Source organism: Paramisgurnus dabryanus, chromosome 4 (genome assembly GCF_030506205.2).
Source record: "Paramisgurnus dabryanus chromosome 4, PD_genome_1.1, whole genome shotgun sequence".
Lineage (NCBI taxonomy): Eukaryota > Metazoa > Chordata > Actinopteri > Cypriniformes > Cobitidae > Paramisgurnus > Paramisgurnus dabryanus.
Genome location: NC_133340.1, coordinates 1,963,631 through 1,983,529, shown reverse-complemented (window position 1 = coordinate 1,983,529; position 19,899 = coordinate 1,963,631). Strand labels below are relative to the sequence as shown.

The following is a 19,899-nucleotide window of genomic DNA, read 5'->3' as shown; positions in this document are numbered from 1 at the left end:
TTTCAGGCAATTTTAAGTTCTGTTATTGTTTACCTTTTTTAGCAATAGCCAAAAATACATGGGTCAAAATTATGGCAAAAATCATAAGGATTTGGATACACTGCAAAAAATTATTTTCAAGAATAAAAATTCGTAGTATTTTTGTCTTGTTTTCGGTAAAAATATCAAAAAATTCTTAAATTAAGGTGCTTTTTCTTGATGAACAAAACGACCCAAGACAATAAGTTTAGTTTTTAGACCCAAAATATCAAATTTAAAGGAATATTCCATTTTCTTAAAAGAAAAATCCAGATAATTTACTCACCACCATGTCATCCAAAATGTTGATGTCTTTCTTTGTTCAGTACAGAAGAAATAATGTTTTTTGAGGAAAACATTGCAGGATTTTTCTCATTTTAATGGACTTTAATAGAGCCCAACATTTAATACTTAACTCAACACTTAACAGTTTTTTTCAACGGAGTTTCAAAGGTCTATAAACGATCCCAAACGAGGCATAAGGGTCTTATCTAGCGTAACGATTGTCATTTTTGACAAGAAAAATAACAAATATGTACTTTTAAATTATTTGTATTTTTCTTTTAAAAAAATGGACTATTCCTTTAAGCGATTTTTTGCATAAAACAAGCAAAAAAATCTGCCACTGGGGAAAGCAAAAAAATTCTTGAACATTTTCTTAAACATTAAATTCAAGAAAAAAAATCTAAATTCAAAACATTTTTTTTTTGCTTGTTTTATGCACAAAATCACTTAAATTTGATATTTTTGGTCTAAAAACTAGACTTATTTCCTTGGGTCGTTTTGCTCATCAAGAAAAAAACATCTTCATTTGAGAATTTTTTGATATTTTTACTGAAAACAAGACAAAAATACTACATTTTTTGCAGTGTCCCTTAATTCCAAGCTCGGAGCCCTCCCCTCGGACAGCTCGCCAAATATGCTTTATCTCATTCTTTATTGATTAATGTACATGAAGAGTTTTGTTGCAAAACGAGATAAATCCATTTTTTACATTTTTGTCAAAACATGATTATTATTATGTTATCATGTTATTGTGTTGTTTTATGGGGCTACTTAGCTGTATCTTTTAAGTTATGAAGGTTTAAATCAAAACAAACCAACTGCAGTTGAATTGATATTAATTGGAATGCAAAATCAAAAAACAAGATTTCTGAACAATTAAAAAATCTGATTTATCTCGTTTTGCAACGAAACTCTTCACATGTTAATGCGAACTTGTGAAATATATGAAGAGTTTGGTTACAAAACACAATAAACGCCATTAAAAAAATAAATATTTACTGCCAAAATCAGTATTGTATCAGGTCAGTATTAAAAAAGTAAATTCTTATGCACATTTAACCCAGTCTCACGAAATTTCGTTATATAGTCACGTAAATTTTTGATTCTTTTTTTCGTAATATTATCGCGAATTTCCGCGTTTTTTCGTGATTGTATAACAAATTTCAGTTTTCGTGTGATTATCACGTATTGGTTACTCAACTGTTTTGTCCTATTTTCTTACCATTGTCACTTCGGTTTAGGGTTAGATTTACATAAAATGACATCCTTACCCAAACCCAACTCTAACCCTAACGCCAGGCGACATATTAAAAATAAATCAGAAAAAATTGTATAAACCAATACACAAAGTGCATTCCAATGCAAACAACAAATCTAACCAGGGCATGAAATTAACACCCGACCACGCGCCAAATGCGGGTGGATTTTGCAATTGGCGGGTAACACTGTCAATCTACAAGCCACATTGGCGGGTAGCCAATGCGAATAAGTGATGCGCGGGTCATTGTATAAACAACCCACTCCCGAACGACATTTTCAACTAACCCGCCCCACCCGCAATTGTTCAAAATAGTTTTTAAACTCGACCGACTGACCGCGGCCTGAATATCATTAAAATATTTTTGGATGACTCGTAACCGGCACCCGCTCATTTCTTATCAACCTGCGCATATCACTGATGCAAATTGAGTGACTCATTGAGAGGATGCGACTGCTGTTTCGCAACATTCATGCGATTGGAAAGAAGATGAGGCACTTCTCTGACTACGTTTGGATGTGCGAGTAAGTATTAAATTGTTGGTGAGATGGGATGAGAATGCAATGCTGACATATGCTACTGTACAATCACAGTTGCACAGATGTGTAGTGCTGCTGTGACGGATCAGAACTCTTGATGTGTAAACTTTAGAGAGAGTTGCGCTACTATGCCTTATACTGTAGTACATTAACATACATTTTGCGAATATAGTAATGAAAAACAACGTATGTGCGGCGTTTATGTGCGCAGTTTGTGCCCCCTCTGTCTCTGTGTGCGTGCGCGGGTTTAAGGGGACTCAATAGGGCACATCGGAGAGACACGTTCCTAAAAGCATGCGTACATAAAATCTTTCTGTTCTTGACAGGGCATATAAACAAAATGATCTCAACAGTATTCATTTTCTAATAAAACATTTCTTTATGTCTTAAGTGTATGTATAGAGAGTCAAAAACCAGTCTGTGCTGGTCTTAAAGAGACAGTAACCTCAATTAACCTACTTAAGTCTGTGTCATTAATGTTAATCAAACAACCTAAGACAAAGAGAAATTCACTTTTGTAGCTCTGAAAAAAATTATATTTAATTCATACAATAAAGACAGTGTTATAATTCACTATTCGGGCAAAAAAAAAAACTGGCTGGTAAAAAGTATCTGTGGCAGGTGGATTTCTAAATCCACCTGCCACAGTGGCTGGTGGTCAAACAAGTTAACTTCAGGCCCTGAATCTAACCCTAAATCGAATAGACAATGGTTTGAAAATAGGAAAAGCAGTTGAGTAACCAATACGTGATAATCACACGAGAACAGATATTTGTTATACGATCACGAAAACACGGAAATTTGTGATAATGTCACGAAAAAAGAATCAAAAATTTATGTGACTATACCACGAACCTCCGTGAGACTGTGAAGTTTATATATACAGTATTGATTCAATAGATTTATAGCATTTAAAAAAAAACTTGGATGTCATGGATTCATTGCATTTTCCAGATTTTTTTATAATAAATCTTTGAAATTCAAATTTTGGATTTGAATTGTTAATGTTATTATAACATGAAGATGATATGTGAAAGTTTGTAACAGAAAATAGTAGGGATTTCATCTTGTCACTTTCTTGGTATAGAAAACAAATTTTTACCCAAATTACCCAAATTAGTCAAAATGGATTTATTGTGATTTGGAACCAATATATGTAGTTATATCAAATATAAAGGGTTTGGTTCCAAAACGAGATAACTCTTTTGTCAAAACATGTTTATTATTATGTTATCATGTTTTTATTGTGTTTTATTGTGCTACTTTGTATTTTTAGTTATGAAGGCTTAAATCAAAACAAACCAACTGCAGTTTGATTGATATTAATTGGAATGCACAATCAAAAAACAAGATTTTTGAAAAATGTTATTTCAAGACAACTGATTGGTCTGATAGTTGTCACATGGTAAGGCGTTTAATTTGTTTCTTGAGTAACATTGCTGTTTTGCTGTGTGTGGGTCTTGAGGATTTTGTCTCATTACAGTTATAACTTTAATTAAATATTACTATGATTTAATTAATCTGCGATGTTGACTCAAACACCTTTTTACATATTGGTGACGTTAATTAAAATTAGAGACTGTGAAGTGATGTGGTGATTAAAAATCTTTCTGCTAAACCAGATTGTCTTGAAGAGGCTGAGGGGAATTGAAACACCTTCTATCATCTTGCCTGGTTTACAGTATATAGACTAGACTAGTTTTAACTTTAAACCGGCCACACAAATAGTCACATGAAGGTTGCCCTGCACAATGCACAATTATTTTGGATCATCTTCCACAGTTTCCTAGGAACCAGAGGCTATTTAAGACCCTCAGCATCATTTTTTTTAATGTAGTCATCATTGCTAAGACTTTTCTTTTAAAAACGTAGCCTTTTGTTTTTGGCAAGTTAATAATCCAATTACAGGTAAAAAATGTTCAGCTGTGAGCAGCAGTGAGGCTAAATGTTGAGAAAGCTCTTAGCTAATAGTTTTGAGATTGCCTCCTGAGGTCTGACTCCACAGTGTAGCGTGCTGGCAATTTTTAGTGAATAAATATATTCTGCTGTAAAATATTAGAAATGAGATCCAGATTTAACAAATACGCCTAGTTTCAATTATGCAAAGGTTGCGTTCCATCTCCAAAACGAATCAAATAAACTCTGTGTGGACTTTATTATTCACTAAATGGCTTGTAGGTCAGCACTAAGCAAGACATGCTTTTTGATACATTTGAGACCTGCCCTGCTATTTCTCACAAAATGAGAAAATATTTAGGATAAATGTATATGCTACATACTATAAGTATGGATTTTACTGATGGTGTTAAAGTACATGTGTGCTTTGTCGGAATTTGTTTTTTAAGAATGGTCCCTGGGGTGTGGTACCTTTTCAAAAATAACATCTTTGTACCTAAAAAGTTCATAATAGTACCTCAGAGGTATATAACAGTCCCAACGAGTGCATAATAGTACCTCAAAGCTACAGATTTGTACCAAATGTATACATATCTGTCCCCAAATAGAACATAATAGGACCTTTTTAAAGGGTACTGCCCCGGTGACAGCATTAAATACTTGCATACTATTTAATGCATACTACACAGTAAACACAGATTTGTGTATACTTGCATTTGAAAAGAAAAGATCTGTCTTTCATTTTTGCACCTTTGGAAATAATAAGTCAGAGATGTTAACAACTGTGTCTCTTATTAGAGTACATTGCATTGTGGGACACTGCCTAAAATGTAAGAATAACTTTTTAACTCACTAATTATTTATTTACAAACAACATTTCTTATGCAAATGGACCTTAAATAAAACGCCGCACATTCATTCATCTCAGATTCAAGAAATCTCCTTTTCCCAGCAATTTTTTTAAGTTGTCTTCTGCTCTGATTGTTTTTATATCTATGTTGGAGCAACATCAGACGCACACGGTTACACAAAAAGCACTGGGGAGCATTGTTGGTTCAGACAATCTTGCTTTGTCAGGCTGCTCGGGACGTTCAAACAAACAGAAGCGTTTTGATGCTGTCATACAGCAACTATGGGAACTTAATCTCCCAGTGGTTTACTAGACATTGCATATCAAGCTGTTTAATATTTTAACAGAATAAACGACACTTTTAAAGTATAAGAATGCCTACTACATAGGGAATTTGTGCCAGAAAGAGACTAAAAGCATGTGCTATGGCATAGACAGTTGATCGATAAACATGATAGAAACATCAATTGTGTTTTACACGTTTTAAAAATGGCAATTTCTGGAAATAAGCCAGCACATATTTTTTAGAGCTTCTCTTAACAATACATCAAGACTCACGCTGTTTGCAGTTTATTGCTACACTATAAAATAAAGAGTGCATGGATGTTCCTCTGTACATTTGTTCATGAAAAAACCCTTTGGAAAATAGATACGATGAAAAAGAGAGAACAGAATGTGCAGTTTATTCTGAAATTCAAATTCAAAGCAGGTTTTATAAACAGCCTGCTGCGTTTGTGTACTAGATATGGAAATGTAATCAAATCACATGGCAATGTAACAATTATTATTCTTTTCTTGGTTGGACTCCTTGTGATATGGCAGTGAATATTACTCTTCTTGACACAGACGTACTTTGGCTTTATGACTTTACGTAGCGTGGTGAATCACTGACACGTAATCACCCAATGAATTAAACCAAACACTTATTATGTGTAGTCATGCAGAACAAGTAAATTTAACTTGATTCATATAAGGGATGATGGGCGAAAACATTACAGTGTTCATACTGTAGCTGTTATTTATAGAGCCCAGAAGCTCTCTATGAATGGTCTTACAGTAAATTCTCCTACTTTGGTACATTAGATACATTATATCGTCTCTGTTGAATGGAGACCTTACACTCTTCTTCGAGGGCCAGATTTTTAAAAATTTAAATATGATGCAGGCCAAACTTTTACCCCTATTTTTACCTTTGATATATTTTTACTTTAACTATTATACTGTATATATATATGCATATGTATGTTATAACTAATGTTGTTTTTGTTACTTTTGTTAGGTCATATATTTAAAAAAAACATGCATTATTATTTTTTAAAGATGCACACATCTTATATCCAGTATTTTTCCTTTTGATTTCTAAAAACCACTTTTCTTTTTTAACATTTTAAAACAATTATTTTAAAACAATTGCAATTTAACTTTGTAAGAGCCAAATGTTAATAGTTCAACTATGAACATTGCAATAAAAAGTGCAAGTGGGTATATTCTCACAAAATCCAGATTTAGAAGGTATCCAGCATCAGAATTTTTAAAAAGCCCTTGAAGCCAGTTTTTTGCACATGTAAGGTTAAGGTCTGAACTTACTATAACCATTATTTTTATAGGATTTATAAAATATTTCCTATAGAATTATTCAAATTTTTTCGATTATCATTATTAAAAATGATCATTACCGCAACATGATATTACATTAAATATATGCATTTACAAACTCATGTTTCGGTAATGAGAACTAAAAAGTTGTCTAGGTACTATGACAAACAAATTTTAACATTTTATCTGGAGAGAAAAAATAAGAACTGCTTACCTGGCAGCCATCTTGAGTGTCATCGTTCAATTATGTCCCTTCCAAAAAAACATTTTTTTTGTTGAAAAAGTTAGTTCCTCTAGGGCTTAAACAATGATTGAAAATTGTTGCGGAGGATTAGAAAATTGGTCTTGGTCACATTTATATTCCTTATTATTGTCTCCACATTTACCAATGATCACCAAATACCACATGTTCCTTTACTGTAAATGTTTCACTTGCCTGCGCATTCAGTCTATTGAATGATGGTAAAATAAACTTGCTGTCCTCAGAGGGAGCTCGAACCCGAGACTCGGGCTCGAGCCCCGAGTTCAGAACCCCCCCATTGGGGAGAAGGAGGGATGCCGGATGAATCGTCAATGTAAGGCGTGGAGATTAACTCGCTTAAATAGGCTCTCAGGATGATTGACAGGACTGAATGTTTTAGGCTCCTCCCGAACCTACGTTTAGAACTTCATTTATAGTATAACATGCACTGCGGCTTTATATTTTTTAGATTTTTTATTATAAATATTTCCATGTCAAAGAACTCAAATCCAGTCATGGACACGTTGCGGTAATGAAAATTTTCCCCTTAAATGTGGCAAAAACAACAAAATTGGTTTGTATGATGTCATTTGAAATCATGTGCAAAATAGATTTGTAACTGTATGTTTCTTATTTTGATAACATTTATTATCAAAATGTTTCATGAGACCTCATAAGTCTAATTTCGTGAGAATCACCCAAGTGTAAATAATCTCTGTAAATAAACTGTAAATGAGTGAAAATAATTTTTTGCAGTTTAGCTGCGATATATTTTGTAGTAATATTGTTAATTTTCTGTATACATTAATACTTAAAAAACTACTATATTATGCTTCCTAAAATTTTAAGCATATTTAGTCAGCCAAGGAAGGTTTATTTTTTTACCAAACCATTTAACATTAAGATATTTTTACATTAAAAAGGGTTTTATTTCCATAAATGACTTTCCATCATAACTATGTGATGATAGCGATGTTAAACTAAGGTTAAAAAATGTTTGCATTCTGGATTCTGAAAGATAATAAAATCCCAGAATGCACTGCAACAACCATTTATACAAGAGGGGGTAACTATTTGATCATTAGTACCAGTGTACTAAATTAAATTTATCTTTGTGTCTACAGGTTCTGCAGAATATTGAAGACATTAAAGTGAAGGAAATGCAGATATTCGAGTATAAGAAGAGAATAGCAGAAGCCGAAACCAAACTGAAGCAGCAACAGAATCTCTATGAGGATGTTAGGACAGAGAGGAACCTCTTCAGCAAGAACCTCATTGAGTGCAAGGTAAGTGTATGTACACTGTTATGACATATCTGCCCACCGTAAGCACAGGTGCAGGGAGAGATCCATTGGGTAACTTCTTCAGGAGGTGCTTCGAACAAGAGCACAGGAAGAAGGTTGGGCTGAACATTAATCTTTTTCCAGGAAACCTGGTACTGAATGGGAATTAAATGTGATGGGTAACCTTTCGGTTTGGCCTAAATTACACTGTAAGCAAGTACCTGTATGGAATCTCAGATGTCCCCAGCTACACTGTAAAAAACACCTAAATGTTTAAATGCAAATCTCCTCCCACCTCAAATTATCTCTTTTTTGGTGCTTTTCCATTGCATAGTACGCCACGGTTTAGGTCGGGTCAGCTCACCTTTGGCTTGGTTAGCTTTTCCATTGAGTTTAGTAACACTTCAGATTGGGAGGGATTATAGCGTGTTGTTATATTTGCACTGCCTACTGCTGCGACATCATACAAGTGAGAGCGTTGTTGGAATGCTATACATTCCCATACATTCATTTTTTTCTCAGTCGTGCTACAAACTGCCGCGAGGACCTCTTGTAGTATTCAGTAATGTAAAACCGCATACGCACGTCATATCAACTAAATCAGTTATGCTAAGGTCGTACTCAATTTGTACAGTTGAAGCAGTTTTGCTCAAAACCCTCATATGTTAATACCGGTGTCCCGCAGGGCTCAGTATTAGGTCCCCTTTTATTTATCATTTATTTTTTGTATTCTGTATTCAATTTCACCTGTATGCTGACAATACTCAGCTTTATGTGTCTTCTAAACCTTCCACTAATTTTTCTCCAATTATCCTGTCAGATTGTTTGGCAGATATTAAAGAATGGTCTACATCAAATTCTCTTAAACTTAGCTCTAGTAAAACGGAAATTCTTTTAGTTGGCTCAAAAATCTGATGAAATCTACTTGTTCATCTGTGAATATTGATAACTTACCAGTCACCGTATCTTAACAAGTTAAAAGTCTGGGGGTTATTTTTGACAGTAGTCTTTCATTTGAAGCACACATAAATAGTGCCATTCGCTCTGCTTATTTTCACTTACGTAATATTAATCGATTACGTCAACAGCGAGCGTGTCAACTATAAATGCCTCATAAACGCGAGTATAAACAAACCTTAATGTACTTAAACATGCACTTTCAGGCCTAAATATCAGCTAAAGTCATGTGATACCTTTTTCTATGCGATTTAACTGTTCATCCACATTCAAGCGCAGTATCAGGTTATTGAAATTTAACTTTTTTAAAAACATCTGCTAGGATAAAGTGTTTTAGAAACTCTGGTTGCAGTGCTGTCATGTAGCCGCCGGTGAAACCAGAGTTTTTGGCTTGTGACGTTGTTGTTTGTGCCGAGGCGAGACTCTGCAATGGCCTGTCTGTTGGTTTGGCATGCTCTTGACTTCGCTTCAAACTGGCTTTTTGAGTGTTTGTGTCGACGTGAAGATTTTTTTAAGGAAGGAGGTTTATAAAAATACCTGTGTATGTGTGGACTAGGCATAACGGTACATAAGAAGCCTCGCAAAGCCTGTAATCTGAAGCAGAACTCAAATGCAGATCTCCAAAGATATATTTCTCATGTCTGGAAACGTCTGTCCTTTGCTGTCAGCCTTACCTTGATGACCTATTCTTGTTTTGTCACCTTCTTCTTACTGTGTTGAAGAGGATGTGTGCGTTTGTGATTTGAGTGCACAAGCGCCCGGCTGTCTTGTTCGGCACGTTTAAGTTTTGGAAATCTCACCCGCCTTTCCTGTCTCCCTTACAGGATCAAAATGCCGAGATGAAGCGCAAGGTGAAGATTGTGAACCACATGTTCGACCAGCTAAAAGAAGAAATCAACACCAAAGAGACAGCGCTGGAGAAAGAGAGACAGGAGTTCCAGCGCGTGGAGAGAGAGAGGGAAGCTCTTAAGGTAACCTGCATGTCTCTCACCCCCAATGCTTCTGTATGCCTATTGCACAATAAAGGTTTGTCATTGAGCAGGATATCTGCTGTTTGCCGCACTATTAATGGGACTAGATCACATGAAAGTATAAATCTTTGGCAAAAACCAATGCATCCGTACACAAAATGCTAAATTGTTGTCTTTAAACATAACATTATTGTTTGCAACGCTAATATGGTTATGTATTATATTTAAAGTTATCTTGTGTAGTTATCATTATTGGTGTGAACAGGCCCTTAGTATTATAATTTAATATTTTGTTGGATTTTTAATGAAGTTAAGGCATAACTTAATATGCAGTCCATGTGATAGACTGGTCACTGTTTTCATTTCTGCTCATTTGCGATGAGTGATATGACCAGACAGCATAAGAAAAGTAACCTTTTCATTCATCTGTGCAGAGATATTGTTCATAATCCTTTCATTATTGGTTTTTAGATCTTTGTTCTTATCAAATAGAATGGCACATTTCTCCTTCTCCCTGCCAAAATCTTTCAATATCACCCTTGCGCAGGATAATATTGGAATATCAAATAGGATGAGCCAAAAAAAGAGAGAAAAGAAATAAAGGAAAACACAAAAGATCACTCCATATTTTATGACAGAAATATATATATGAGTTCAGAGGGGGCTTTGACTCCACGCACTTTCAAATTCAACAACGCACATGAAAGACTTAATGAATATGCAATGCTTTTTTGGCACTTATTAGAGTTTTAAATTATATATGACCTTGTTCTGAGGTATATACCGGGGGGTCTGGTCTGATGGGAAGTTATTCGGGGAGATAAAGAAAGAAAGTGAAAGAGATACTGAGTTACTGAATGAATGGCCAGCAGTCTTGCTGGTTTGATAGATGCCACACATTTTTTATCTACTATTAGCTAATCTACTTTGATATTTATGTGCACATAACAATGATGAGTTGAGATGTTGAAATCAGCGACACAGTGAAATATCTCCATTAGTCTGAACAGATTGTTTGAAGAGTGCGGACCAATGGTCTAAACAGATGGTTTCAAAATGAAAGTTTGGGGTGGACGGAGCCTGGATGGCAAGACTTGAATCAAAGGCTGAGACGTTTGTAAACTAAATATCTAGAAGATAACGTACAGTCAGCTGGTCATTATTGCAGAACTACCTCGACAGGGTGATCAGGACATTGTATTCACTTTGAAGAGGTTTGTTTTGCGATTATGACCGGCGGACTGTGCATTAACCTGCTTATCACACAGCTACTTAGTAAACAGATGGGTATTAATATTGATTTGAAGTGAAATATTATGATTGGAAATTAAAGAAATTGCAGGGTGAGACAGGAAGCTGGCATAGCCACGTAGGAAATTAGGACAATGTCAATTATACACTTCAGTGGTTATTATACTATTGTTTATTATTATTACACTTAAACAGAAAAATGTGTTCGTCGGAATTATAAACATTTCACACAGATGAGTCTCTATTTTAATGATCTAAGCACATGGTCTAAAGCGCATGGCGCACAGTGTAAAAGGGTGTGTCCAAATCCACTTTTGCTAATTTAACAACTGGAAAAATGGTTTGTGCGCCTAGCACACAGTCTAAAAGGGTTGTTCATATTCTCGTAATGAGTAACGGGTGTGTTTTGGGCATAACTTGCAATAATCCAATGAGAGTCTCATCTCTGATCCTCTTTAATAGCCAGTTGGGCTGGTGCCATGCCGATTCCCTTTTTAGATAGCGGAATTTGGAATTCAGAAACTGAAAAACTAAGCAGAGAAAGACGACCAGCAGTTTAAGATTGATGTTAAAAAAAGTTACATTGTTATTTTTGTATTAAAACCTTTAAAGTCATTTTCTTTCATACATGGAAGTAAAAATAGCAGTCTTTTAATTGCTGTAAATGTATGGATAGTTTACATGATCAATGTAATCTCAAAGAATAATTTACAAATATGCAAAAAAAGGTTTGTACTCTTTATTTGTATATAAAAATACTTTATTTGTAACAAACCGGAGATAAAGAATTTACAAATGTGTGGAGAGCCGTTTCAGCACTCGGACACCGTTGTTTTGAAGAGGCATTACTTAAAAAAGTCTCACCATATCCAGAGGTACGAAGTCATCATATACAATAAATCCGTGGGGTAGCATTTAAAAAACATTTAAAAATAAATGCAATATTTCAATTTGTTTAAAGCAAAACCAACTTACTTAATTACGTAATTAATTAATTACTACTAATAATAATAATATTAATTAATTAATAATATTAATAATTATTAATAATAATAATTCATAATTAAGTGTAGCAGCTCTTACGCCTTCTAACGTCTTGTAATCGGTCCTCATTTATGTCCAACAGACTCAGTAATAATCTTAAAAATTTTAATCCTTTCATTTTTCATATTTAAAAATGTGTGTTTGCTGCTGCACATCCATGTTTGTGATACGCATGTCACGGCCGGGGGCGGACCCGCATAGACTAAAGGTCACGCCCCTCTCAACTCTTCCACCTCGAGGAGGTTCCCAAGACCACCCCAATGACCAGACAGACGAGTAAACTACGTTAAAACAAACTTTATTAAATATTTAAAAGGAAAAGGGGAAAGGGGAAAGGGCAATTTAAAACTAAAGGGTCTGCTTCTCGCCTCCAGGGCCACTTTTGACAAGGACTGGTAGACAGGGGCTCCTTTTGAGGCTCTGGTCTGAGAATCTGTGGCGCGCTCCGCTTCTCCCTGGAGGCAGAATCAAATAAAAGTTGCTCAATGGTATGGTACTTTGTTGCAGATCGCTACTCTTCTCACCACTCTTCCTCTCTCTCTCTCTCTCTCCCGTGTCTTCGTTGTGTGGCTCTTCAGACCAACACTGGGGTTCCTCGCTCACCAAGAGTCTTCAAACACTGGTAAGTAATTGCTATAAGCACAGAACAGTTTCACTCCACAGGTTACGTTACTCACAGCACTGGGGGTCTTCGTTCACACAGAGCTTCGTTTGAACACAGGGAAATAATTGCTATAAGCACGGTACCATTTCACTTCGCAGGTACGTTACTCACAGCACTGGGGATCTTCATTCACACGGAGCTTCATTCGACACAGGTAAGTAATTGCTCTAAGCACGGTACCATTTCACTTCGCAGGTTATGTTACTCACAGCACGGGGACTCTTCGTTTACTTGCAGACAGTGGATTTTCGCTACAGCGTTTGTGCACCGTATTCCTTCGCCCATTCACTCAAGCTGTCCGGGCGTCGTAGGGACTGGTGGGTCCAATGGCACGGAGCCGAACGCTTCCCGAACTCCCCCTCATACTTCCACGGCCGGGGTCACGAGTTGGGGCGAACTTTCGTCAGGGCTCCGCTCACCACGAGCTTCTGTTGGAAAGGTCAGTACACACACAGCTATAACCCTCAATCCACACGGTACACTCTTTGTAATACTCACTGGGTTTCACCACTGTCTGCTCTATGGGAGAACGAAGCTCTCGTTGACACACCCCGGGCACAGGGCTTAATTTTCTCGCTCTCCTTAGGACCCAGGCCACAACAGAATGTCGTCGTCTCGCGACTCGTCCGAGGCTAGGCAGTTTGTACGTTAATAGCACAGCACACACACAGCAAGCATAGCGTGAACACCATCAATCAGTAAAAACTCACCCACAGCACTCTTATACAACTTCACGTGGTTTTAAGTCGCCCTCACCACCTGGCTTCGACTCCCTCGAGAGGTTAGTTGGGCAATAACTGGACCACCGGTGAGAGTGAGATGTGTGTTATTCACAGGCCCGGCGTGTCGTCTATCACTCCTCTGGCTCACCTGCGCTTCCTTTTTCCACAGGGCCACTGCTCTATTGGTGTATGGATGCTTCCTACCGATCGCTTCGTCCGTGCTTCCGGTCAACCCACGGCTCTCCCACGCTTCCCTCTCCAGTGGGGCCAGGGACCTCAAACACAAGGCAAACACACACCCAGCCACTCCTCTTCCAAGTAACATACAGATAAGTATTACAGCTGTGACTCACTCTTCGTTGTCAATGATTCCTAATATCTGCACTGTTGAATGCTCTGTGTCCGCTCTCTCACGAATGAAGTCTCCCAGTATTCCTTCGCTAGCTGACTGTGCCTTTCTCTCTTCCCCAGGGGAACGATCAAGCCAGCATAGTCCGTCTGCAAAGCAGCAACACAGCGTATACAAAGTACACCACAAGCACACTGGTGTGGTGTCCCTTTAATTTTGCACAGCCCCGTCCTTTTCGCCTCTTCTGGCAGCCGCACTCTTTCCTTGCACCATAGGTGAATCGCGGATCAACGGCGCCCTTTCGGCTCCTCCAGGGACGGGGCGTGTGGTTCAGTTTGCCCAAGGCATAAAGGGCCTCACGCCCGAAAACAGCTCCCGTCTTTGTGCCTCCTTGGACCTTTTTATATTGCTTGGCTTTACTCCCTCCTCCAATCGTGTCTCTCTACTACATTTGCCACACCTGTTGCTCATTTTCTGCTACTCTGTGTTACCAGGGAGACCAGGAAGCGAAATGGTGTTCTTAAAATCGGGTCTGGGCGGAAACCATCTTCACGGAACCTTTCTCCGCCACTTTTGGTTCCCGCCCTCCCATAGTCACCTGGTGACACGCAAACGCGTGTTGTCGTCTCGTTTATAGGCGCATAATACTAATGTAACACTACGCCCATGGGCGCACAAATGGGCGGAAATGCATTTGCTATTTGCTGGATGTAAAATGATAAATGCACTGTGCTGAAACTAGCAAAAAACACTCGCATCGCGCATTGTGCTGCATAGGGCCCATGTTGTGCCAGATCATTTTAAAGGGATAGTTCACAGAATTTTTTTTATTGTGTCATCATTTGCTTACCCTCAATTTGTTTCAAACTTCTGAATACAAAGGCAAATATTTTAAAGAATGTTTGTAACCAAGCAGATCTGGGGCACCATTGACTTCCATAGTAGGAACAGATAATATTATGCAAGTCAATGGTGCCCCAGATCTGTTTGGTAATTAATATTGTCCAAAATATCTTTATTTGTGTTCAGCAAAATAAAGCAAAAAATTATACAGGTTTGCAACAACGTGAGGGTACATAAATGATCACAGGATTTTTATTTTATGGTAAACTATCCCTTTAACTTTTTTCTTTCCTGGAACTAGAATGGAAAAAAATTCAATCATTTATGTGAACTGGTGAATAATGATTATGTAATACTACTTATGCATCTGCTTTGAAGCTCAAACACTTGAATTCCCATTCATCATAACTGCATGAAAAAATATGCACAAGGTCATGAAATAAATCAGCTTTTATTTTTCTCAAAGGAAAGAAAACCAAAAGCGTTTGGAATTACAGGAATGCGCGTATAGACAAAGGCAGAATTTTCCATTTTAATAACAGCCGATAACTGTCAGTCTGTTTCAGTTCATCCTAAAGTTCGTATATTAAAATACTTAATTTCATTTCTTAAAAATTCCCTCATGGTACATGTATCTGACTGATTAAGTGCAGTTGAAGATCCTTAAAAGCTCATTTTGGAGGGAATGTGGTATGCGCATAAGTAAAAAGCACATGGATAGATTCATTAATAAAGGAATATAGGTCTCAAGGGCTGGTGGGCAGCTACCCAACTCGAGCAGATTACCCAGCATGCCACAGGAGGTGCCGTCTGCCGCCCTGACTGGTTCTCAGGAAATATGACGGCTGTGATGTTCACCTTTCCTTTGAACCATAAAGTGAAAAGGCATGATGCCCAATGGAGGAGAATGAAGGATGGAAAGATAAGAGATTGAGTACTGAAGAAAAAGTGAAGATTGAAACATGTACAAAGTAAAGTCTGTGAACTCTGCAGACGTAGAGACTCTCGTGGTAGACATCAACATAATCTTTGGAGAGCATGCTTCTCCTTTACTAATCAAAGTAAGTGGCACGGCTGAGCTGAGCCCAGTGGTTCCCTCTGCGTATATTCCCGTCCTAATGAACGAAAGCCACAGAGATCGCTTGAAAAAGGCCAGTCGTCAACAAGCTAAGAAGAGCACTTGAAATTACTTTCAGAGGACGATCAGTTTCAGGAAAGTTTCTTCGGTAAACATTTTAGCCTGCCATGCACAATCACTTAATTCACAATCATGAGTCATAAAGTCCTGTTGTGAAAATAGCTTATTACAGGATTTAATGCGGATGCCAGTCTACTTAGGGGGACGAGTGAAGACTCTTTTGACTTTAATCAGTGTATAAAGCCAAACTCTGTGTTTTTAGGTGCCTAAATGAATTGCTTTACATATTTGTACAAGCATACATTTGCAAGCATCGCTTTACCAAAGAAGAACAAACATAACAATCTCTGATGATATGAAAAATCAGAGCTTGCAAAACAACTAGAAAGCAGGAGGGGGTTCGAGAAATGACAAACAAGGGTAATCTTTCATGTTTCGAGGTGCCGTAGGGACATGATGCAGAAAACTTTAAATTGATAGGGAGTTCACCGGAGGCTTGCGTAACCCTCCGTGGCATTTCCCTTCTTTCACCTTCATATGTTTTCCTGGTTTCCGTGAGCCTCTCTCTCACTCTTTGCCTTTTATACAGATGCCCCAGAGCTGAAATTATTCTCAGTTTTCTTCTCTGGTTCTTCTCTGCTCTCCTTCCTGCTTTTTTGCCTCAGCTAAAAACAATGATCTCAGTTTTCCTCTGTAACTTGGAAGAAAGCAGCAGAATACATCGAGTTGCATTTGGTGATTTTGGGGTTTGTGTTTATTTAGTTTTTGTTACACTTTGTTATGTTTTACATACACAGCTTGTTCCAAGATCTACCTTTTAAGGGTCCAATCACACCAAAAGCTTTTAAAACTCTTGGAAAAGCAAGGTGCTACCGTTTTTTTGGTCACATAAAAAAAGAGCAGTGCAGCTTTTTATATAGGCAACCACTGAGGCAGCTGTCCTGTCAATCAAATATTGAACCGCGAGCGCTCTTTTGCTGTTAACTGTCATAAAAGCAGAAACTTTAAAAAGAGGGCGCTTGCTCCGATCAAAGGGTGAGAGGTACACAAACACACAGGAGACAGTGAGTGAGTGCAGTCTCCGGTTGTTCCAAGCAACTGTAAACTTCCGTCCACACAATGGAAGGCCTGCCTCTCCCTTTATTTGATTGGACAATGGAAAAATGCCTATGTAGGTCAGGCGCTTTTCCGCTGTAAAAATGCATGCCGCGGGAGGCGCCAAAACACAGGGCGTTCGGCGCGGATAAATAGCGTGCAAAATGCTCACTGTCCATATAAAATCATTCAAAAAAGGCGCCTGTCACTGCCATAAACGCATTCTGTGTGATCTACCCCTAAAGCAGCAATCTAACGGCAATAGAATAAATGAAGAGTTCGGTTCCAAAACGCAATAAATCCATTTTGACTAATTTGGGTAAAAGCGTGTTTTCTATACCAAGAAAGTGACAAGATGAAAATCACTATTTTCTGTTACAAACTTTCACATAGCACCTTTAGGTTATAATAACATAAAAAAATCAAATCCATAATTTGATTCTCAAATATTTATTATAAAAACTGATTATTTTTTCCACAAATGTTTTTATCAAAATGCTATAAATCTATTGAATCAATATTAATCTGTGCCATGTTATATTGATTAAGTTGACTGGTGGTATACACTGATTAAAAAAATAAATAAACATGAATGGCATTAATCAAAACACTTACTTTGTCATAATAATAACACTGTCTTTGCTGCTGTCATCCTTGGGACGTCGTCGCTGAACTTTTTTCACAGCGATCAGCTGTAGAATTTTAGGTCTTGCACGATTTTCATCAGCTTTAAGTAAAATAATGAAAAGTTTTTTATAAGATCTGCTAGGTTCAATGTGTTAGCATGACAGAAGCTAGATGCTGTCGTTTGGGAACAAGCAACAGCATAAAAAATAATTCTATGGAAGTGAATGGGGCTCATGAATGGTTTGGTTACAAACATTCCTCAAAATATTTTCATTCATGTTCACCAGAACAAAGGCATTTATACAGGTTTGTAACAACATGAGAGTGAGTAAATTATGACAGAATTTTCTTTTTTGGGTGAACTATAAATATGATGCAGTCAAAAATCACGGTGCACCTAACTTTTGTGCTGGTGCACCTATGAAAAAATGTTAGGCGCACCAGTGCAACCAGTGCAAAAAGTTAGTCTAGAGCCCTGAAAAATGATTTTTTTGCATAATATATGTGTGTGTACTGTGTCTAATTATTATTTATATTTAACCACACACACATTCATATATTTATTTCAGAATTGTTTTATTTATATATACATTTTTTTATTTATTTTTAATATAGTATAAAAATATATATAAATATGTATAAACATGTAAATGTTTCTTAAATACATATATGCATGTGTGTATTTATTTATACATTCTAATTACACACAGGACACTGTTATCTTTTCACATCACTTTTATTTTGTATGCGATTAATCGCGATTAATCTTTGCCCAGCACTAATCAAAAACCTTGGTAAGTGAGGTAATACAGAAAGTCATTTTTCAAAATGTTACCACTGTCTATAATTAACCTGTAAGTGGTTGGAAGCCTTTTAGCGTGTTGTCAACAGCCATTTAGTCTTTAGTTCAGAATTTATTTCTCCTTAAGAAATGTCATTTGCTTCGTGCTTTAGATGTAAAGCCACAGAATAGGAGAGATTCATTATTCAATAAAGTTCTCAGCCATGTGTAGATAAAAAGAGAAGGCAGCACATGCCATTTGGCCATTTTCTCATAAGATCTTAATTAATCTCATTTATTATTATTAGAGATGTATGTCAGCTAGTCTTGGGTATGTGGTGAAGCAAAGGAAAAAAGAAAAGCAAGGAGATGTTCAGTTTGACAAGCTTCGGGCAGATTTTGTGGTTGACTGATTGAACTTCTTACCTTTTGTTGGATGACTGGACTTTGTAGATGGCTGGTTCAGAAAAATCTGATCTCTTTATAATATTGTTTACATTTTAAAGTCTGAGACCACAGTGAAAATCTGAGATTTCGTTTTTCAGTTATACATGAAAATAAACAAAATTTCAGCATTTATTTAATGTAAATAATAATTGTGATCCTGCACTAATTTTAGAGTGCAAATTAAATGTAAGAAAATTTGTCCAAAATGTCAGATTTACAGGATGCTCTTTGGAACGTTCTCAAAGCATGCTGGGATAACATGGATCATCCGGTTGGCACAAACACGTGGGGTCAATGCCAGCTCAAACGGGGACTCCGTAAGCATAGCGGAGACATTTTGATATTTCTTTTTGTATTGCCTTAAAAAAAAAATACAAATGAAGCTTTACTCACGAGACATCTCAATTTGTTTTGCTTTATACACATCTGCTTGCATCAAGCTTACACTTCATTCATTTTTTCAGGCTGACTGGTACAAAAGGCGATTCGCACCTTCGTCATTGTCACCCGTGTTATTAATTTGTCATGTATGCTCTGCCAGCCAACCCACATATCTAACAATTGTCAGCAATATTACACCTGTGACAGAAAGCAAGTATTATTCTTCGGTAAATGGTGACAAACCTGAGTTTGTTACATTAACATGCTGGAGCTGTCAAAGGACTTGTTTTCAGCCTGGCGCTATACTTCCTGTCCTGTCTGTCAGAATGCATCAGTGCAGCATAATCCTTGCAACAATGGGGATGTATGAGTGACTTGACTACACCGCTGCAGTAATACCACGTTAGGTCTGTTTAAGTGTTAATGACATCCAGACGTGGCCTCGGAGAGTCTACTGAAGTTACACAGTTAAAGGAACAGTATGTAGGATTGTGGCCAAAACTGGTATTGCAATCACAAAACTAGTGGCTAAAACTGGTACTGCAATCACACAACTGGTGGCCAGTACACAAAATGACAACATAAACATCAGTTGAGGGCTGCAACTCCACTTTTTAAGTGACAATATCCTTGCCAGACCACTGTTGTGAGTGATATAAGTAT

The 19,899-nt window shown here is 37.1% G+C and overlaps 1 protein-coding gene across 1 annotated transcript in view; it reads left to right on the top strand.

Moving 5' to 3' along the window:
* LOC135786148 (cilia- and flagella-associated protein 58) overlaps window positions 1–19,899 on the top strand; it is a 138,309-nt gene that overhangs the window by 31,420 nt on the left and 86,990 nt on the right. Inside the window, exons 12-13 of the mRNA XM_065295840.2 lie at window positions 7,808–7,969; window positions 9,748–9,894. Of these exons, the coding sequence (XP_065151912.2) occupies window positions 7,808–7,969; window positions 9,748–9,894 (309 nt within the window). The remainder of the gene's footprint in view (window positions 1–7,807; window positions 7,970–9,747; window positions 9,895–19,899) is intronic.